This window comes from Boleophthalmus pectinirostris, unplaced genomic scaffold (genome assembly GCF_026225935.1).
Source record: "Boleophthalmus pectinirostris isolate CB_2022bp ecotype Guang Dong unplaced genomic scaffold, ASM2622593v1 HiC_scaffold_15, whole genome shotgun sequence".
Classification (NCBI taxonomy): domain Eukaryota; kingdom Metazoa; phylum Chordata; class Actinopteri; order Gobiiformes; family Gobiidae; genus Boleophthalmus; species Boleophthalmus pectinirostris.
The window spans coordinates 19,868,301-19,891,788 of NW_026571070.1; the positions used below are offsets into that span (position 1 = coordinate 19,868,301).

General features: G+C 37.8%; 1 protein-coding gene across 1 annotated transcript in view; it reads right to left on the reverse strand.

Annotated features, from left to right (window-relative positions):
• neto1l (neuropilin (NRP) and tolloid (TLL)-like 1, like) overlaps positions 1-23,267 on the reverse strand; it is an 83,199-nt gene extending 59,932 nt beyond the window's left edge. The window contains exons 1-5 of the mRNA XM_020925755.2: positions 23,188-23,267; positions 23,000-23,085; positions 22,500-22,559; positions 22,271-22,405; positions 21,132-21,380 (exon numbers count right to left, since the gene is read on the reverse strand). Coding sequence (XP_020781414.1) covers positions 21,132-21,380; positions 22,271-22,405; positions 22,500-22,559; positions 23,000-23,027 — 472 coding nt within the window. The 5' untranslated portion in view covers positions 23,028-23,085; positions 23,188-23,267. The remainder of the gene's footprint in view (positions 1-21,131; positions 21,381-22,270; positions 22,406-22,499; positions 22,560-22,999; positions 23,086-23,187) is intronic.
• Positions 23,268-23,488: the final 221 nt, after the last annotated feature.

Genomic DNA, 23,488 nt, shown 5'->3' on the forward strand with positions numbered 1-23,488 from the left:
TTCATTTTCCAAAATTGTGCAGGCCTAATTGTGCACCATTTTATCTGCATTTGCTATGGAATTTTGTTTGTTTGTTTGTTTTGTTTGTTTGTTTGTTTTGGTTTATGCCAGATGCCCTCCCTGACACAACAAACAGCTCCTTAATGACTTATCATTTAAGCAGCTAATTAAAAGTAAAGTTATTAGCAAAATGTGTCTGCAGCACACTTGTAAGTGCTTTAAAAGGGCCTGATCTGAAGTCTGAGCTGACTTAAGCTGACATGACATAACCACAGATGTTAGACAAGCACAGTGTGTAAAAAGATCCACAGACAGAGGAAGTTAAAACCCTCACTACAGGGCAATGGCAACGCCCCAAACGGATCTTTAAAGCCAGGCCAAAGCTGCCCTCCCCTCACACTCTATTTAAGATCTGATTTTTAGCACAATCTTTTTCGCAAAGCCCAGGAGCACGATAAAATCAATGCCTCCAGCTTCTCTGCCTTGATCACGGTCAATCTCCCATATAAGCCCCAAATACACAAGCAGGCACTTTTGACCGGTTAGGCCTGATCTCGATACCGTTTACACCCACTACCGAAAGCTTTTCTTCTGACCCAGTAATTTGCTTTCAAATCCAGAGTCTGCATCTGTCTGGCATGGTGCATGAATATGAGTAACTGCCAAGATCAGTTTGATGTGTAATCATGTGTAATTAAAAGCAAAACATGTTATTAGCACGTGGCTTCAGATGCAATTAAATGAAGATTTATAGTGTACTGCTGGGTTGATTAGGCAAATGTGATATAGGACATACAGGAAGTAACAGAAACAGTAAAAGGATTTTCTAAATGCATTTTAATTATTTTTGAGGGCTTTTTTTTTGTGTTCTGCTAACTAAAAAAGTTATTGGGTTTGGCTATGCTCATTAGCAATGTAAACATAACAGCCAAAATATTTTTACCACATGTCAAAAACATGCATGAATTTAATGAATATGACTAAACTTTTAAAATAAAATCCCACCAAGAGTCACTGGTATAATAGAGGATGGCAAAAAAGATACTACTTCATACAACTAGTACAGATATGAAAAAAAACAAAACAAAAAAACAACACATACAAATCTGGACATTTTCCTGAACAGTTTTAGAAGAGTTTTGATCTAGAGACCCCATGCAGTACTACAAGAGAAACTACCATTATGTTTTTATCACTGTGGTATCAGAATTGGCATTGAGTCTCTTCTATACTGAAATCAAGTTGAAATTGTAACTCTACGACAGGGTCTGCAACTTCTAATAGCAGAAGATCACAGATGAATAAAACATCGTAAGCTCATTTTACAGTTTGCTACTTTAGTCTTTTCAATGACTGCATTTGAAATAATCTGAACTAAAAAGCAACCAAACTTATCTGACTGTTGAAATAGTGAAACATTAAGAGCTGCCCTCGAGGAGACCAAACAGCTGAGTCTGAGCCACACATGTCCTGTCCAATCTTTTCTAATTTAAGCAAAGGGAGAATTGCGTCCTTGCGGCACACAGCTATCGAGGAAAAGGCTGGAGATTCAATCTGACTTCTGAATTTTACATCAAGTCTCTGCAGGATTACAGCTGAATATCTAACACGGCTCTGTGTGGCTAGACTGGTTTTACAGGTCCTTAAAACAAATAGCTGTGACAAAGATGGAGAATTGTAGTCCTACAGAGGTCTAGCTTTGCAGTACACTTTATGAATTACACAAGGACACGTATGCTGGAGACAAACCACCAGCCAACATCCTTCCTCTGAAAATAGAAAATGAAAAGGACTTTTTGATCTGATGGTTCAGATGTAGCCGCGCTGAGCACTAGTTCTGTGTGTATATTAGTGTTTACACAAAAGCTGACAGGAGCAGCATACAAAATGGTTAGACACCTAAACTGACTGAAGTCTGTCTAAAGATTAAAAAAACTCTTCAACTATAATACCTGGAAATAATAACTGAAAGAAAGCAAAATGCATAAATGTCATGCATTATTTATTCACTTTTATACCTGGCCATGGGAAGAAATCTGTAGCCATCACTACCCTAGAGAAACTGATGAAAGGGTGAGAGCAAATCTCTAGGGCTAGGGCTGCACAATTTTGGAAAAGTATCTCATTGTGATTTTTCTGACAAGCATTGTGATTCCGATTCAAGATTCAAGAATTTATTGTCATTGTCATAGAAAAAACAATGAAATTACTTTAGAGCATTAAACACTGCACAGTTTTGATGTAAAGTGCAAAACCAAAGGTGAAAGACTCCATTTGGTATGAGAGAAGACTGAAATCTGAACTGACAAACTAATATAGGAATCTCATGCATTTTAGAACATGTTTGCAGAGGTTTGAACAGGGGTAGCAGTTTTTTCACACGACAAGAGATGATATTTTTTGTCTGCAGAAGAATATATGCTACTTAAATAATTACAGTCTTTGCGATTTGCTAATTGCTCCCATTTAAATTGCTATTTTAATTTGACTGAGAGAGATTTTGCAGCCCTATTTCTGCCCAACAAGGCAAGTGAAGAGTCTTACCCAGAGACAGTATGACCGGGGATTGAGCCACCAGCCTTTGTTTCCAGCTAGTGTTAATCCTCTCTAAACAATGATCCAAATTTTCACGTTCTCCAAAAGCAGATTATTCATACAAATTAATGTAAACAACATTGTGTCCATTGTGACTTCTTGTTTGTGTGAGCACTAGTTATTACATAAATGTTATTACTGAATGGAAGACACATGATGATGACTTTAGTAACTGGTTTAAACTGTTAGTGTCTCCGAATATAAATCTGAGAACATAAGTCATGTACATCAAAAAACTCCCCCACGTTTGAGCCTCACGCTATGGGGCTCTGTATGGCTGATTAGTGCGTGGCGTATCTGCACAGTACAGCTTGTCCACAAATCACAGCCTGTCAAATACTCTATACTATATATACACAACACACAGATGTCCAAAAGTGAATAGAAACATGTGGGCTAAAATGAAAGCATGTACTACATATTACCTTATTACCTCAGCTAACCAAGAGTGTTGCATCTTTCACTAAGAGTAAAACACGATTTCTTCAGCTTTGTCAAGATAATCAGAAAGTGTTGTAGGAAAGCGTGCCTGTAAATGACTTAGTTGTGCTCCATGTATTACACAAAATGAGAATGGATTGTACAATTAAAAGTACACTTTCTACCCTTCTTTGGAAGATTACACTAGATTTGTGACAAAAGACACAACTAAAACTAGTATCAACACCTTACCCACTTGAGCAAGCACTGAAGAATTTACAATTGATAAAATGATGAATCATTCATGAATTAAAATGTTTTTTTGTCAATATAAAAACTAGCATAACACCAAAAAGCACTGTGCATTTGGATTAAACTTTATATTCCACATCATCTTCATTGTGGTATAGAAATCAGCAGTACAGTCCTTTCAAGGAATCAAGTTTTAAAGGGACAGTCTGGAATTTTGGACATAGGGCCTCATTTCCTAGTGAGCCAGAGTGTTGGAGACGTGTGGAGACACTTTAAAAAATGTTCTATACAATCCTTGTATTTGCAGAGGTCACTGGTGCTAGGCTAGTGCATGTCAATGGCCATAGTTAGCCTGCCACTAAAAACAGTCTTACCCACTCCACAAAGCACCTAAAACAAAACAATTATGACACCAAACTGTTGATGTGAATGTCTGTGTTGATAGAATAATTTTAGAAGTAAAACCAACCTTGCATTTGAAGGATTTATGTCTGAGCCTCAGCAGCGAGTTGTACTTTCTGATTGAAAGCTTGGCAGCGGCGGACTGATATCACCTAGCACCTACCTTACTGGCAAAGTAAAATTCAGCTGCTGCTGAAAAAGTAATCCCTCAACATGCGACGATTCATGCAATGCAAGGTTAGTTTTATTTCAAACATTATTCTATCAACACTGGCACACGGCGTAATAATAATTTTGCTTCGGGTGTTTTGTGGAGTGGGTAAGATTATTTTTAGTGGCAGGCTAACTATGGCCATTGACATGCACTAGCCTAGCACCAGTGACCTCTGCAAATACAAGGACTGGATGGAATATTTTAAAGTGTCTCCACACGTCTCCAACACTCTGGCAAACTAGGAAATGTGGCCCTATGTCCAAAATTCCAGACTTCACCTTTAAAATAATTATATATTTTCTATTTATTTATCTTTTCTATTTATTTATTTTCATGTCAACTCATTTTTACTGCTTTTTGATTTTCATAATGGCCAATCCTGATCTTCCTATTAGTATTTCCACAACTGTTGTTTTGTGTTTTTATGGTCAGCGCTTGAACCAGTGTAATGTGGTGTCTGCATAAACAGGCCCATCAGAAGTCAAAATGCAAAAACAATTGGCACATATACAATAATGAGGAGAGCAGCGTCAGCTCCATGAATATTCAGACAGAGGAGAAGCCTTGAGGGAAACATGGAGCCACCCCAATATTTTATCCTTTGTCCTGGCAACACGGACACTTACTATTCACAGCCATCCAAGCTCTCTGTAGCTGGCCACCATTGTTCTGGGCAAGTGTTTATTCACATATACCTGTTAATGTGCTGCAGTGTTATTTTTCCTCTTTTGCTTTTTCAAATGTGTTCCTATGGGCAAATTAAATATGATTTTAACAGAATAGCTGCCAAAAAAAGTATTTCTGACTTTGACTTTCATCTGATTAACAGTCACTGGCTTTTAAGATGTATTTTTGCAGAATCATATTGTTTTAAGGCAAATATTACATTGAAAAAGCTTAAAAACATATTAACTAATTACCCTTTTAACGGCTTTGCCTAGTTTATGTAATCACTCTTCAGCTATAGTACAAGTCTATCTCCATATAATTTAGCCTTGAGCTTTATGTATGCTAAGCAAATGTTAATTACTGTCTTAAATAAATGAGCTTTTGTTTTCTAGTGAAGCTCTGACATCCCATAGCAGACAACATGACAGTTTCCAATATGTCCATAATTTGCTTGATGTCAAACACTAAAGCTCTATGTAACTTTTCAGGTGGAAGGAGCACCTTCTGCTTGTGTCCATGGAGATGTTATTGTTTTGCCTGCAATGTTCTACAAAAGGGTGGACAATTATTTTTTCCATGGGGCCACATGAGAAACAGAAAATATTGTGGAGGACCGGGCCAAAATGCTTAACTTAATTCTGCATAATGTTAATTGTATTTCTTATAAAAAGCAGTAAATAGCTTTGTTTTTGACAAGCTGCTCAGACTGGCAAGAATATATTTTATGACTAAGCAATGAAAAAGTGTGGTTGCCTTATAAAAATGTCATTAAAAAACATCTCTAAAATAAAAGCAATGCAGCTTTAGTCCATGCATGAGGTAAAATGATAAAATATGTTTATTTTGTAATTCCAAATGATCTTAAACGGGCTGGTCACAGTCTGTATGTGGCCCTGGAGCTGTACAATGCCCAGGTCTGTTCTACAACATGACATTATACATATCCATCTTGTATTTACTTAACTGTGGGTGTTTATATTGCTCAAAAGCATCTTGAAAAATATGCATTCTTACTGTGAGTGAAGTCATCTCTCCTCAGACCTATAACTTGCATCTCCATGTCCAAAATAGATATATTTAATGCCATACTGTGGAACACTGGGCAATCAGTTCTCCATGGAGACACGAATGGAGTGGCCCTTTCAAATCAAAGTTATATAATGCACGTTTAAGTCAAGTTATTTGTGCTGTCCTTGGCCGGTGGCACAGTTAAATCCACTTTCAGATATTACAATGGTTTATTCACATCAAATCTGCCTCAATTTCGACTTTTTTGAGCCACAATGACAGACCAGCAGCACTGGTGTGTGGCCATGTGCATCTTATTGTATTTGATGAATGGGGCTGCCCAAATGGAAAATAAAACGTCTACTGATGGTGTGTTTATGTTTGTGTGAGTGCAGGACAGATGAGCGCCGCATGATCGACTGACTCTGCCTTCACAGCCGGCAGCCTGCCAGGGAGATTTCTGTTGTCCAATAGACGTTAATTGACTTGATAGACTCAATGATGTACAGTCAGTAGTCTGAGAAATGCTTTTGGACAGGCCCGAGCTTCAATAATCACAGATGGATGAGCAGTTTCAGATCTGATACTGTGGAGAGAAGACAGAAAACCAAGTGAAACTGAAATTGCTCAGTAGACATGTTTTTCCGCAGATGAGATTTCAACCTGACAGTTCTTTTATGAGTCAAGACTTCTCACCCGATCACAGCCTGCTGCCTCCTATAGCATATACTTAACAAATGCATAGGACATTACACAGGCTGTTTCACACCTTTAGAATGGCAAACAGTCGATGTTACATGCCATTTGCAAGGACATAGAAGCCATCAACCAGCTCACAGAACATGGACACTTAGCATGCAGTACTTTTACAAACACATGTTGGGGAATGGTACAACCCTCGTCTGTAACTATGGACATTTTGTGCACATGTGTTTTGAATGGGCAGCAAAATGAACTTGGTATATGCCAGCACACGAAAATGACTATAAGACTGTAATGGATTTTCTTCTTGTAGTTCAAATTGAAAATAGGAAATTTCATTATAGACTCAAACCACAAAATGAGAAAGTTCCTTGCATGTAAAATGACATTCTTTAAAGCTCTGTTCCAGGTAATTCTTCCATGAAATGTTTTTATATTCACAAAGACACACATTATATGAAATTATAAACCTACATATACAAAACTTTGACAACTTTATATTATAAATTCCTTGAAACATCCTTTAGACATTCTTTAAAAATGCACTGTCCAACTTTGCAGCTTGTCTTGTAGAGATGTAATTGCAATCCAGGCTCAAAACCGTTGTGTTTAGCTGTGCATATGACTGAAAGGTTTTAATTTTTAAATTCTCACGCTTCTCTCTAAATTAATGTCTTTCTCTCTTTTTAATTTTATGATGATTATTTATTATGTTTTGATTTGTTTTATTGTGATTTTAATGTATTTCCAATCCTAAAGTACTTTGAAATACTTTGTGTACAAATTGTGCTATGCAAATAAACTTGCCATTGCCTGGGATGTTCCACAGTATGGCATTAAACAAATAAATCTCATATCTATTCAAAAACGACAGTAAAAGCATGCGCTATTGCTTGAACGAGTCCACTTCTCCTCAGATCTGAGCTGTAACTTGTGATGCGTCCTGCTTGTCTCCATAGATAGTTAAATCAAATGCCATGCTGTAGAACATTACGGGGAAAAAACAATATCTACATAGAATCAAGCAGGTGGTTACCAGAAAAGCTACACAGTACACCTTTAAAGTAGAGACGTAACAATATCCAAATCCTTGCTATGATGTTATCACGATATGCATCTCACGGTACGATAGTTATTGCGATATTTTGGAGAAGCTGATATAATTGTAGATAGGACCTTTTTTGCTTTTAACAAGATTTGGGTGTGAATTATTATTGTCATAATCCCAAGAATTCAAGTAAAAACATATTTCTTCATGTTGTCTGCTCTGAAATGAATCATGGGATATGTAGTTCCCGATGTTTATTAGCTGTTGCTACAATAAAACAAGGCATTTAAGCAGAGAAACTTGTAATTCGATATATTGTGACAGCCCACAATATTATTGTGAGATTTTGACGATACGATATCACCATATTTCGATAATTGTTACATCCCTAATCGCTGTAAATCACTTTAATCTTATATTACAGAGAGACCCAGACCACACTATGAGTAATTTGATTGCATGTAAAAATTCTTTAATGTTCTATTCTGTGAAATTCTACTATGAAACATTTTTATTCACTAACACCTACAGGATATGAAATGATAAACCTCGAGCATTGACATAAAGTAAAGTTGAGTAGATTTATAAGCCTATCAACTGGTCCAACACTTAACCCCTAAGACCCTTCTCCTTATTGTACATGCGCTATAGGTCGGCCGGTGAACAACAACAGCCGTCAACACAGATGCAAACATTTTCCACACACAGGAATATTGGACGGGCGTGGTTTTGAAACTAGGATTACTGTAATTCTGTAATCTCATCATACTCCTGCCCTCCCTCTTTGTAAAACATGAATGCCAACAGCGTTCACCTATAGGCAAAACGATAGCTTGTCATTACCTTTTAGATTACCCCAATGCCAAATGTAATTTAGCGTGGATACCTCAGGGGTCAGGTTTTTGTTCTTAGATGATAAACCCGTAAGCATGCAGTGTCCGATCTACAGCCAGCCAGCGTGCAAGAAGGCAACAGCAGCGAAAGTGTGGTAATAAAAGAGACCATTCATCATTCATAGTCCCTTTCATGTGGTTATTAGACTTTATATCCCTGAGTTAATACACTGAGCCTCAAGGGAAGTGTCCCGCTGATAAGAAGAGAAAAACAAAAGCTCTAGAAAACATACCGCTGTGCCATGTCCTTCAAAATGTTGTTACAATGAAGACAAATGAGCCACCAAATACCTCAAGCAACATCATTCCAGCAAATAACTCACTGACATACTTTGACGTACTTAAAATACTTTCAACGTTGAGTGATTTATCTTCATTATTTTATGTGGACATTTTTATTCAGCATACGATAACTTGAGGTACAAAAATAAGCAAGACGTAATGTGGCTGTAAAAAAGTTATGGATTTGATTTGCAGTTTCTAAGATAGACTTTTTCACCATATCCAGGAACATTAACATTTGAAAGCTTAACTACTACATTAATATAAGGATCACATGCATTTCAGAATTTATGTGGAGCTTTAAATTACAGAGATAGCATAAAACTGTATGGGGTGGGATTGTTGCCAGAAAGACATAATATAATGTAATCTATGCTATTTTACTATTCAAAGTGTGATTCCTTTTACGCAGTGTTGGGGAGTTTACATGTACCAGAGTTACGTAATCAGAGTACAAATTGTGAGTAACTGTATTCAATTACAGTTACTGTTTCAGTGAGTGGTAATTTGATTACAGTTACTTTGTTGAAATAAATGGCTGTTTTCACATTTTAGGCTATATCCCTTTTTTATTTATTTATTTATTTATTTATTTTTGATAATTCCACTCATTGCCAGACTCTAACCCAGGTCCAAACCAAGTCTAAAATCAGGTCTAAAACCAGGTCTAAAACCAGGTCTAAAACCAGGTCTAAACTAGATCTAAACCAGGACTAAACTAGGACTAAAACCAGGTCTAAACCATGTTGTGCGGACCATGTCTCCTCCTCTTCTATCAATAATATTTTTAATTTGGTTAAGTAAAGTTTGGGCTTTTTTATTGACTTTTAACAGACAAAACATCTTATGTGAAGATTTCCTCGTCTTTGCTTCTCTACAGCAAATCAAGTAATCCAAAGTATTCAGATTACGTTACTCACTTTAAGTAATTTAACGGATTAAGTTACAAATTACATTTTGGGGTATGTAATCTGTAATCTGTAGGGGAATACATTTTAAAAGTCACCTTCCCAACACTGATTTTATGGCAATGAATAAAAGACATGCCTCATTTTGAATTTCCAAAAACGACAATTTTTTTTTGAAACATTTAAAGTACAGATATTCTGCTTAAAGGCGCACTGTGTAACTTTTCTGGTGAAGGGTCTGGCACCGGCTTGTCTCTAAGGAGATGTTATTATTTGATCTGGAATTTCGTGGTATGACATTAAACGTACCCGTCTTGCATTTACTCAATAATACAGTTTTTTTTTACTCAATAATACAGGTTTTTATTGACCTTCATACTATGAGTGGACTAGGCCTCTCCACAGATCTGACATGTAAGTTACCACTGTGGTGTCACCTGCTGTTTCCGCTGAGATAAATAAGTGTAATGCTATACTCTGGAAGCAGACAATATCTCCATGGAAACAAACACTTTTCGATACTTCAGTCAGTAATGTTATATTAATGTTTTGTGTTATAGATATCAATCAGTCACTACTTTTTATGTTGACAATAAAGTGTCATACCCCAACAACTATCACCTTCTTTACGACAAAAGTCTTCTGGATCTGTCTAATTCTCAGCGACATTTGTGATAGCTTGATGCGGTAATGTGTTCAGTGATAAAGCGACCAGCTCAATCTTGCCACTACCTAATACGGCATAACAGAGAGAGTCAGGCTGGCAGCGTGACAGCCAGCGATCCAATACAGCGATAGGCTAATGAAACAAAGAGCCCTGGGCCAGTGGTTATGGCTACAGGAGAACACTGCACGAGATGGCAAAAACACATTTACAACAAGCTAGGATCATTTCCACTGCATTTCCCAAACCAAAAACTAAACGCAATATACAGCGGACCAGATTGTGTTTGCAAAAGAGTTTAAACAGGAATGCTGCCAAAATGGTGGAGTTGTACGTTATAGACCAGTGCATCGACAAATGGTATGCTTTCCTGCCTCCATAAATCCCAAATCCAATACAAATAAAAGTATTTCTATTCAAACTTCCAGCTACACCCCCACGGCATCTGTGTGTGAACAGCAGGCCAGGCTAACAGGGGATGGGCAGAGGAGAAGCGCTGATTGATCGCTGGGGTAATTGGCCAGGAGTGGCTGCAATAGACAAGACGTAAATATCAACTGTGCTGATGGAACAGTCCGAGTCAGGATCGGCAGGGAGGGTAAATAAGGCTCTGGTAAAGATTTTTGGGGCAAGAAGGTTTGGTTGGGGAAAAGAATGTGAATAGAGTGAAGAGTGGAGGCAGACATTCAGCAATTATCTGGGCAACATTTACTGAGATTAACTATGCTTTCATCCCCACCAATTAATTATGTTGCTTCTATTTATCAAATCTATATTCTTAGGATTGGGATATGCAAAAATACAGGAGAAATCATATATACTTTTGCATCTGTATGGCATGATCATTGAATTACTACATGTGGAGTTTATGGTAGGTCTGTCACGTTCAATAAGAAGTGATTATTTTTGGGCGTCACTGTTTATCTTTGCACTAACGGAAAATGTGTTATTTGTTATTTTTCTGTACTATGATTAGATTCGTGCAGAAGAAGGATGAATTTAAAAAAAAAAAAAAAAAAAAAGAAAAGTTTTGCAACTCAAAATACGAATGAATTAAGCCTAACTACTAAAACAGGGGTGTTAAACTCAAATTCACAGAGGGACAAAATTTAAAAAAACAGGGACTAAGTTGTGGCCAAACTAAATATTTATTGACAAATTTCAACAACATCTGCATGTTTTCTCTTCTTTTGAGATATGTAATTTTAAACCTTTTCTTATTAAAATAAACATTTAATAATGTTTTGCTTAAATATTGAAGCCAGAACAAGCTTAATATAAAATTATAACAACATTTTAAATATATAATGTCTATAGCCTATCTGTAGCTGGTGAGCCAGCTCTAAAACATATTTGAGACGATCTCATAGGCCAAATATAATTATATTGTTGGCCAAATTTTGACAGGTCTGTACTAAAATGTCTCATTCTGTTATTTATTTATTGAAGGTTTTTAACCATATGGTACATTTCACTTAGTATTTTGGGGATAATTCTACATAAATGAGTTTCAGTATTATCATTTATTGTCTAACAAAATATCATACTTCAAAATTTCTTATTGTGACAGGCCTAGCTTTTTTTTTTTTTTTTTTTTTTTTTTGCTATCCATGGATTTCAGAGTGATGAAAACCATTGCCATGGTCATTAACAATTTAAAACAATATCTTTGGATTAATGAAAAGTTATCAAAATGTTGCTTTTAACAAGAAGATAAAACTAATGAACGGCAGAAGCTGATTTGAACTGACCACATATCTTCTTTTGCACGTGTTTCTAAATTGAATTAAAATTATAAAGTGATAGGTCGGTTGGTTCAGTAGCAGGTGAAGTGAATCATGCTCGGACTGTAGCTTCCTTCATTATTACTGTAATGTGCAAAAGTCATTTCTGAATCAATGAACAGAGAGACATACAGCGTTGTAACGAAGCTCATATTTCACGCACAGGGTTTGAATTATTAAGGTTCCCGGACAGAGTGAGAAAGAGTATGCTTGGATCAAAAAGCAGCACATTCACACCCCTATGTACTTGGCATGACAAGAAGAAGAGGAGAGAGGGATGAAGAGAGCCAGTGTTGGGCATATACAGAGGCCAGCAGTGTGAGCGAGTGAGGGAGACACAGCCCTCTTCCACAGCTGCCTGAGGTGTGACCGCAATGCTAACACGCTACATCTATCCCATTAGGTTAAAACATAGAGAGGTACACTGGTTAAGCTTAAAGGTCTTAGATCACACAAAATTGAGTATTCGGAGCTTTAAACCATGTTAAAATGCTATTACCGCCTTCTCAAAGACATACTTGGAGTTTTGTTTAACTGACACATTAATCCTTTATTTAGGGTGACCAGACAAAACTGGGACATCCTCGGTTTGGGTTGGTTGGTAATAATAAAATTGTGAAACGAGTGCATAATTCAGGAAAATATACTCGACACTAATGTAAATTGACAGTTTATGCCTCTCTTTACTGTTGGTGTCAGATTGGTCAAAAATAGGGACACCTGGAACATTTCTTGTATAAAACTGAGATAAATCACTGGTTTTGGATAAATCCACTGGGACAGGGGACATAGGGCTTAAAAGTAGGACTGTCTCCGGTAAATAGGGACGTCTGCTCACCCTACCTTTATTATCAGTTTGTCTACATCTCCAAAGCTCAAAATGCTCTGTTCCACCTTGTGAAGGGATATTTTTCAAGTTAACAGCTACCTTTTACCTTTCGTTCAGTGGAGATTGGCAGTTCCATAAATGATGCTGAAATGATCCAAATGATTCCAGTGACTGCGTAGTGCAGAGGAGCACTTCCTGTATTACCGCATGACATCACAAGGTGGAACAGGGTTTTCCATTTGGCAGAAGAACTCAACCTAAATACAGGATATGTGTGTTAAACATGAGAATGAACTAAAATACAACTCTGGGTATGTTTGTGATGAGGAAACAATATTATAACCTAGATTAGAAAATAGCGTAATATATGGGCCCATTATCATTATAACCACCTTGTCTTTGGTTTCTGTGTACTCTGCAGTCACAACATCGGCTAACTTATAGTATGCAATCATGAATGAATTATTAAACTAATTTGGCTGTTGAAAAAGCATAATTATCTTTGTACTTGAAGAATTGTACACATAGTTTGCAATCTTATTAGCGTTGAGTGTTCAGTCATGCAGTATATATTTTTGTGATCATTCATTCAATTGGCACAATAGAATTTTCATACTGTACTTTAGAGAAGTTTATTCATTCATAATCACTAAATTAAGTCTGGTAAGTCTAGTACGAGCTCCTATACACAACGATGGCTTTGAAGAACTTTGGCAGAAAAGTGAAGTAGATCACTGCTGATTTTTGTGAAGTGTAAAGTGCAGCAGGCTGCAGTAAGCACATTTCCATTCATAATTTAATCCTAATGATGTATATTTCCGTTATACCTTATTGTTTTTGTCAGCCCTAGAATTGCTGATCTCTACTGAACTACAAGTAAAGGATAGCTGTTAACTTGAAAACTATAACTGCATGACATCACAAGGTGGAACAGAGTGTTTTGAGCTTTATAGATGTGGACAGACTAATAAACCAGAATTACTCAAACATGTGTGAATGAAACAAAACACAACTCCAGGTATTTTTGATGAGGTGACAACATTATAATCAATTTTGCAAAATATAGGACCTTTGAACTTACTAACATACAGTATGTATATATTTACTTGACTTTAATGCTCTTGGGCTTTCTGGTCTTTTCACACTTTCAGATTTTTAATTTTTTTTTGCAAGAGCCAAAAGAAGTGTTTGGTAACTGTCAGTCACAACATTCAATAATTCAATATGGTAAAAAAAAGTGTACAGTTTGTGTAGTTGTACTCTTTCATGCAGTAACTCATTGTGCTGTTTCATTGTGAAGTTGACTATTGTTTCTCTTGAGAGAAATGTTTATATCCAGTAAATGCCTGTCAGACAAATGTCAAAACACAAATGTAGGCATGTTCTTTCCAGCTAGCGAAAGAAACTATAATTAGATATATTAGAATATTAGACAAAAACATTTAGTCTATGCATTGTTTTGGAACTGTACGTCTTCATTGGTATTTAAGCTCCATTGTGCTACATTGGGACATGATTTTACGGGATGCAAATGAACCCTAAATATAAATGTCATGTTTTGCCTGCGGTGAACTGCATTTGAATACCGGAGATACAGACAGGAGTTGGCCTTCACCCTGTAGTGTAGTGAAAGCGCTGCCAGAGACTACCCCCCAAGAGTGAGGAGTCCATCTTCTTGGTTCAATTTTTCAATTTTCCAGTTTGAGGTTCATCTTGGTCCAATCTCACGGCCCTGGCTCTTTTAAGGGGGCTCCATATCTCCTCTACTGGTTATAATCCTAAATGTCATTGGAGTTATTTCATTCTCAAAGTGATTCCCAGTCCAGTTAGCCGAGGTTGAAGGCACTTAGATCAATCAGTGTCTACTTGATTATGCATTCGTTAGCCCTGGCCCCAATTCCCAGTGGACAACATTCAGCAGTAATCAAATAGAATGCATGCTGACCTGTTTGAATTGCACCCTTTTAAATGCTATGGCAAAACTCACGATCGATTGGAGTGATTTAAACGTAGACTAAATGTATTGACTTACTACTGTTTCCTGTATGAATACAAAATAAGACTCATTCATTTTCTAATTATTTGTTCCTTAGTGGTTACAAGTGGCCATAGAGGATTAGTTCACATGTAGGGCAGAGTGATAGTGCCAAAAATCTTGATAGTATTTGGTTTTTCTGATAAAAATATTCAGATTTATTTGGTTACTCAGTTACTCATTGCAGGTTTGCTGGCTTTAAAACAATGCACAAAAAATAGCTTAGTTATAACCTAACTATGTGGGTTTTAAGTTTTTCTAAATGACCTGAATTACAGCATTCAATTTTTGATTTTTATATTTCTAATACATTTATTAGACAGTGACTCAGTGTGAGCCAGTGCGAATGTGTTTTGATGCCAAACCTGAAAATTGCTGCAAAACAAATATATCTTCGGGTACAAATAAAGTCACCTGAAACTGAGCCCTCCCCCACTCCTAGTCTTTTTTGACTTTGAACATTCACAATATTTTCTACATTTGTATTATTTACCACAGCTCTCCACATAATAGTCTGTACATAGATTTACTAAGGTTAACTATCAACTGGCATGAACAGCTGCAAAAAGGCTGATATTGTTTACCCTGGTACAATAGAGTGCAAATAGTACAAAATGAAAGTTGGATTTGATCTGAGTCTTGATGTATTCCAGTCATCTAGCCCTGATCCGTGATCCCTGGCAGATTCCTCTTAAGTTGTCCCTGCTCACGTCTGTGTGATCGTCCTTCTACAAACACTGGTGCTAACAGTGGCCCACTAGAGCAGTGAGTGAGGAGCTGCTTTTATTTGCTCCAGTCTTGGCTTAAGGTGCAGAAACACCACTTATCTGTCGGAGGAGAGGGTGCTAAGGTCACTGTGCCCTGAGACCATACCTCAGTCCACACACAGTCACACACACAGTAATACACACAATCACACACACATAGTAACACATGTAGTCACACACACAGTTACAGACAGTCTCACACAGTCACACACACAGTAACACACACAGTTACATACGGTCACACACAGTCACACACACAGTTACACACAGTCACACACGCAGACACACACATGCAGCCCTGGCTCTTTTAAGATCTCCTCCTGTGTGTGTTACACAGGTAGTAACACACACAGTAACATACACGGTCACAGGCAGTGGCACTCACAATTCACAGTCAGAATATTGCGGGTTCTCTGGGTTGCCAAGGCTTTTCTGTGCAGAGTTTGCATGTTCTCCCTGTGTCTGGATGGACACATGGTAAAATCCTTGAGCTAAGGTAGTCCTGGCCAACAAGATTATGGATCCTTGGCCTTGATACTGCTGCACCCACTGCTCCTAAGGAGATGCCCTAGCAGCACTGTAAGATGGGTCAAATACAGAGGACAAATTTCCTTATGGGGACAATAAAGACTAACCTAACCATAGACTGACACACATAGTCACACACACAGTCACACGCACAGTCACACGATCAGTGTAAGTCCCTGATGTACTCAGCCATTCTGACTGTAGTTTTATATGATGTCTCCTGTATGCACTGAGGGCTGTCCACTCTGTACCACTAAAATCCAATTAGCCATGAAATGTGACAAACCCGCCATCTAATCTAACACTATTTCACGGAGAAGCTAAGAACAGTGATGAATACCACAGGAAATGTAATTCAGCACAGAGATATACTGTATGTCTTTGGAACTGGGTTATAAATAAGATTTTATATTGAAAAAGGTTGTCATTAGTGAACATTACTTAAAATGTCAAAATAGTCATCTTTCATTGACAAAACTCCACCAGTGTCCCACAGTGTAGTGAGTAAAAGCTTATGTCTCAAACCAAACTTTAATAAACTTCACACTTGTACCTTTAGTGACCCCCAATGGCTCATTAGTCCTCACTTCCAGAATACGATCAAATCTATTCAAAATTATGAATCAATGCCAAAATAAGTCTGGCACAGATTAATTGATGCAAATTTTGAGACCTCCAGGAATAAGATATTATCAACGAGTTAAACTAAACCAACTGGACTTTTTGAAGCAATGGGAGTCACAGTCACCAACACAAGCCCTGATGAAGCTGCCTGGTTGCTGGCGAGAAGAGTTCATAATTTCATCAAAAGCCAATACTAGAGTTAGTGCTGTTGTCTCTACAGCCTGTGAAATAAGCTCTTTGGTTTGAGAGATATTATAAATTACAATAAAGTTAACAGTTTTTGGCCCGTGTGCTCTATGCAGTACTGCAGCCCTTTAGGGACTTAACAACCCACTTTCCTCTGGAGTGTTTCTTGGTTACTTTCTGTCCTATTTGCCCCACTCAATTAATCGAGTGAATTTCCTCTCTATGTGGACTTGATTAAGGAGCAGTACCAAGTAATGACTTGTGGGACTCAGTTACAGTAGGTGTTACACACAGACTATGCACCAAACCAGGGCTGAGATGCCCTGCATCTGCACTAGAAACAGGACAAGGTTCAAGTGTGTGAGGAGTACCATATAGCTCAAATCAGGAGGGATGTGATTAAATCTATAACACTGTCAATGCTCAGAATATGAGCTCAGCTGTATTTCACTTATTTGGCATTCACTCGAAAAAGCAATAATCAGATTTCCAGAGCAAGTTACTGGAGTTAAAGAAGAATAGTGTGTTTCTAAGAGTCCCAGATGAGTCAAGGAGTAAATAAGCAAAAAATAATATTGTACTTTGTCAGTACAATAAGGAATGCATCGATCTGATACTGGTATGAGAGATCATGCTGGACTGGGCATCAGCTTCCAATAACCTGGTTGTTCTTATAAATCAATGTACTACTGGTCATAGTTGGCTCAGAAAGTTTCATAATGTTTTTACTTATACAAAGTTGTTCATCAGTTACTTGTGTGATGAATAAAGGCCTATTCATACTTCATAAGAACAAAGTTTGTTTAGGCTCTGACATTTCATATTTCAAAAGATGTTCAGGTGCTGGATAGCCCCGCCCCCTCGCTCTGCTGTTGTTATTACAAACATTTAAGATATTAACTAATTGATAATCTTGTTTATTGTAACATCCCTTTCACACACACACATCTCACATTGGCCTATTAACTAAGTATGAATATCTTACCACCATTTGACTTGGAATAGAAGTCATATCTGTGGACGTTTCCCTGTGTTTGATGAAGGAGTCCAGCCACTGCAGGGAGGTATATAGCGATGGTATTTCTTTTTGTCCGCCAGCCTGACTGCTCTTTTTTTTGGTGGCCCGCCTTTTGGCTTTGGGAAACTTGTCACAGAGATTACGTCAGACTTTTCTACACTGATTTTCATCTGAGCCTAAAATGTCCGTGATCTCCCTCCATGAATTTCCTGCCATTTGGCGTCTTTATATTCACTGAGTGTCATGCCATATAGATGTTTGTATTTTCTCACCATTTTTGCCAGCTGTGAATCAAAACCATCCTTTTTTTTTCTTGCTCCTTACCACCAAGGAGGCAGCCGTTGGATCTCATGTGGCTGTTGCTTCAGCAGATAAACCACACTCTCATAAATAACCAGTCAGAGTGAAGATGTCGGACAGTGCTGCCGAACTGCTTAACAAAGTTCTGCTCAGCTGAGGTGTCGAGAACAAGCTGCAAGAACTGCTGAACAGGAGCTGCCTGAACAAAATGACGTCATTTTGTTCTGCCAGCCTTGGGAGCAAGAACAATGCTCTTATGAAGCATGAATAGGGTTTAAGAGTTAATTAACACTGCACTGGTATCAGGTTGATAACAGTTATCAGCAGACACTTATATCCGTAGTATCAGAATATGTATTGGAACTGAAAAAGCTGGATCGCTACATTCCTAAGTACAATAAGTCTGTAACAAATAAGGCTTTATTTATGCAAGTGTCTACATCAACAGTGAATTGAGTAGTTGTTAGAGTCATTGTAATGGTACAATCAGTGCATATAAACAGTATTGTCTCAGTTTAGTGCTTTTACTGCTTTTACTTCTTATTAAACAATATAATACAACATAATGTTAAAAAGGCTCTATCAGTAGTTTGTTTGGGGGCTTAAAGGTAGTAAGACACATAACTGCCATTTATGTCTCTTTCCTGGAGAGTTGTATTAGTCATTGTTGTGTGTTTCTCTGGAGAGTTATAATCCCCATTGCATTGTGGGACACAGGAGAGGTGCAATGCCCTGATGTAATAGAGCGAACCTAAACATGACGCCAATAGTCATTGTGCGTCAGTCATCTGCAGCATTGGGCTTTTGAAAGGGCAAAAGCAGATGGTAGTTTTTATCCTGGAATGAGTGAAGTGAGCTGATTCACCCGTGTTAGCGCTCCGTGTTAGCGCTTCCATTCATAAAACAGGACTAGTGCCGTTCGCGGAGCAGCTGCACATGCCAGGCACTATTCATTTTTCTGGATTGAATTGATATATTTTATCAGCTTTAATTATGCAAATCATATGCCAAAGATATTTCCTATCAAAACGGAAGAGGCACACTTGTTTTTCTCTGTAAACTTTCAGTCAGTACATTTCGCAATATAAAACAACACAGATTAGATTTCACAACTAATCTTGAGAAGACTCTCCCATAGATCAGGCATGAATTATATTCTGTCACTGCAAGTTAGACCATCCAGAGACTAAAACTAGTATTGAAACAAGATCTCATTTGAACAAGTATTGACACTGATGAAACTGCATAAATAGGACAATGTAGGATCTTTCCTTATTAAACAATCTATATATCTGAACTAGTAAGACCACATAATAATATTAATGCAAATACTATTTTTCAAAATGCCACTATGTAATATATGAATGTTTCTTAAGTGTAATAGTGATACTGAACGTGGTACTGACTGAGTATAGAACTTTTAATAATATCAAAAATCTAGTTTGAAATTGAATGATCTGGACAACACTGCAATAATTATTAGTCTGTATTCATTTGAGCTAGTCCTACACAATCACTTTCTGCTACTTTAACTTTTTATTGCTTGAGACACCATTTTGGATGATAGTATATCTAATACTGCATTCAATAACCATAAATATACTGATGATGCAAAGACCATCTATGTACGCTATGAACTTATGCCAGAGATCATGTTCTAGTGTCTTCTTAACTGGGTCACACCTTTCGTCTGTTCTCTTCTCCCCTGCTGCACATCTGCACAACCAAAGCGGTGTTTTGTGAAGAGTTAAATCAAAGTAGATGGGTCCTCTGACAGTGGGGTGATGAGATTCATGCACCAGTGCTTCAAAATGACAGGGACACAGCACATAATCATGTCTGGAGATAACCTGGATTTTGTCTTGATTTGTGTTTTATTTACTCAAACTTTCTGATCCCCACCTCACTCAATAAACCCACTTTTATGATGGTTGTTTGGTACAGGAAGATAAATTTGGCTAAATAAACAAGCTTTAGTATAAGGTAAAAAGCAATTGCTTGGAGGTGAAATTACAGCCATTGCTAACAAGAACAACACAATATTTTGGGTCAGAGTGGCCGTGGAAGGATTATTGCCTAGGTCTTCAGTCCGTTCTATTTTCTGTTCAAATGCAGAGGGTCTGGAACAACAAAGCGCATTAGAAAACCATCCAATATGGAAGAATATTGAAGATCCAATCAAGTGTAGTACGTGTTTCTCAACTACACAAAGACGTCTCCTCTCAAATATTCTTGTAGCCTTCAGAAAATAATACATAACTTATTTATGATTATGATTTGGTTTTCCTCATAGGCCGGCTTGTTTGTTTTGACACCAACATACCCTGTGTTCCTCTGATTGGTTAACCCGCCTGTCAGTCACGCCCATTGGAAATTTTTGAGAGAGGGATATTGAAAGAGAATTTTCCAGAGTCTTTGTGAAGTTTATAGTAAAAGAGTGTGGTCGTGGCTGGCCTGACAAAAAGGATTAGACACACCCTTTCTTAGCCTATGAGCTTTGGCTGAGAGAAATTTACTGAGAGACACCATTCACCCATCTAACTAAATATAGACCGTTTCAGAGCAGCATTAGAGGTAGTAGGAGTAATAGAAGACTGTGATATTTGAGTACTCACTAAAGCTCCCTGTATAGTACATTTATGCAAACATTTCTTCCATCACCCCACATCAGTGCAAACAAACCATTGTATTTGAAAATCTTGTTTGCTTTAAAACAGCCTCAGAATCACACCTGGAGAGAAACTGAATATAAACCCTGCTCAGTGTCAGCCCAGACAGCTCTCCATGAAAAGAAACAGCAGAAAGTCAATGGCAGTATATTGGCAATAGAAAATAGTAAGTGCTCGCAGACAGCCAATCGATAGCTATAGCTGGAGGAGGCCACGGTGGCACACTTCCTTGCCTCATGTTTGTTATTCATTCATAGCAGCACAACAGGAGTCTCACGGTGCATGCTTACAAAGAACTCAAGAACACAGCTCCGAAATGTCAGATAAGACTTACCCGCCGTGAAGTTGTAGCTCGCAGAAAATCCGACCGCTTCCAGCTCTCCGTCCGTGACAAACTTTATCCACAGGTATCTCCCACTACTCCTGATGTCGGGGGGACTTTGTTGACCGCAGTAGCGTCCGAGCATGGGGCTGAAGCCGAAAGGTCCATCCCTGACTTCGATGTTGTCAAATTTACATTCCCAAGAGGATTCGATTGAGTAGTTCTCCTCAAAGTGTAGATCGATGCATTGTCTTGGTGGAGCTGCGAGACACAATACAAATAATTATAGTCGAAAGGCTATAGAAGAAGGCAGCCAAACGTTTGCCAGACACGTAAAAGCTGTAGCGTTATCAGCGCACTCAATACTGATCTCTAATGTGATGCTCCATCAATGCATTTGGACAAGAGCCTGACAATTGTAATTATAGAGCAAATGGTTTAAACGTCTTAATTACATTTTAATTAGAATTTTAAAGTTATCATTTCCGTTCAATTATCTGCCAATAGCTCCATGTAGGCCTGTCACGATAATTACTATACAGACTTATCGTTCAATACCTGAAAGCTGAAACAATATATTTTGCGGCTCAATATTTATCGTGAGAGATTTTAGCCAGTTTCCTCTACTACAGTGAGATCTGAGCTGTAGACTGCAGAATAACTAACTTCTATGGCAAATTATTAGCTCATTATACCTTTTAATGTTACTGTCTATTTAAAAATTGGTTCACTGTGATTATCCTGCTTTGTGTCAGAGGCACAAAAAAGTTTCAATACCATAATTTATCACAATACTTCTCTTGTAGTGACATATCGTATTGCTATCGTGACAAGCCTAGTTCCATGAAAAAACAGCCAGATGAGTAACTGTGTGAATTTTGAGATGTCCATATAATAGCTGTTGGCTCTGAGGTACTTGGAGCTCAAATTACTTGAATATTTTGCTCCTCTTATAGGTATACAATAAAGTTATACATCACATATTATTCTGTTTTTGACAATGGGTTTTCAATGTCATAGTGAAAGCCTTTTTTAAACATGAGCTGTACAGTAAAAGTAATCAGTGATCAAGTCCAGCAGTTAGAAACTACTGCTTAAAGTGACGGCTTAATACAACTTTACTGATTCACTGGCTGATTGGTCCCACCTACCTTCAAGGATGTAAACGCACTCGGTGTCTGGGGGGTATTTGTTGGGGTAATTGGGAGAAGTGAACAGCCCTCCGTCTGGTTCTTTCACCCATGTCCCACACTGACCTGCAGGCTTCACTCCAGAATTGTTTTTCACTGTAATAGAAGTACACAGCAAATACAATTTACTTTAACCATGAAGAAAGATTCTATTGTATTTCAGGTTACAGCTATAGATCGTAGATTTAACCTGCAAGTTCCTTCTTCGTTGCCCCAGACAACCCCAGTATGAGAAGACTTACAGCAACAACTGAAAGAAAGGGAGCAAAATGGTGACACAGAAGATTTTGTATTTTTCCCTCACAGCTTCATTCCTGTTTAGTGAGGTTTGAGTCAGCAAAGGGTTAATTATGGATTGGCAATTTCATGACCATTATCTGCAGCTAGTATAGGCTAAATCTTCTGAAATGTTGCTGTTTTTGCTCAATATTGTCTTTGGACACTGGCCAATGGTATTACGCTCAGAATGTGAACATCATTAGTTTGTGTATTTAAGAAACTATTCCAATTTAGTGCCATTTTATTCTGATTTTGTATTCATTTATCATTTTAAACCAATAAAACTGAACCAAATCTCCCATTCGCATTTAGATCTGGATAGCTTGATATTTTTTTTTTTTTTTTTTTTTTTTTTTTTTTTTGCGCGTTTAGCTCAAAGTAGAAAAAAAACATAAGCAGCGAATGTCTTACCGCGATGGAAGCTGTGTCCATGTACCATGTCTATTCCTTTCACAAACCGCTTCAGGTCCAACTAATTCCATTTAGATGTAGAAATACTTGGAGAAGAAAAAAGATTTAGAAAGAGTTTGCGGAGATTGACAAAGCGCCCATGCCAAACATTCTGCGCTATAGAAAAACAAACAAACAAACAATGATACTCCAGAAATATGTAGTTTGAAGAAGTCCTCTCTCCTCCTCCTGACTAGTCAGCAGTTTCGTATAAAACCCAAAGCAATCTCAAAGGTTTCCATCCAAACGTTTCCAAAACCCTGCGGTGCGTTTGATGCACTGACAGGATTAATAGTCCCGTCATGAGCCCCTTCTAATCGCTCCACCTTTGCGCCCTTCTTTTTAAAAATATCATGGACAATCTCGTTTGTCCCCTTATCAAGACGAGATTGGGTCCTGTAGACGCACGTAAACCCGCGTAGTAGTCATTCCCGCTTCTGCGTCGTTTTT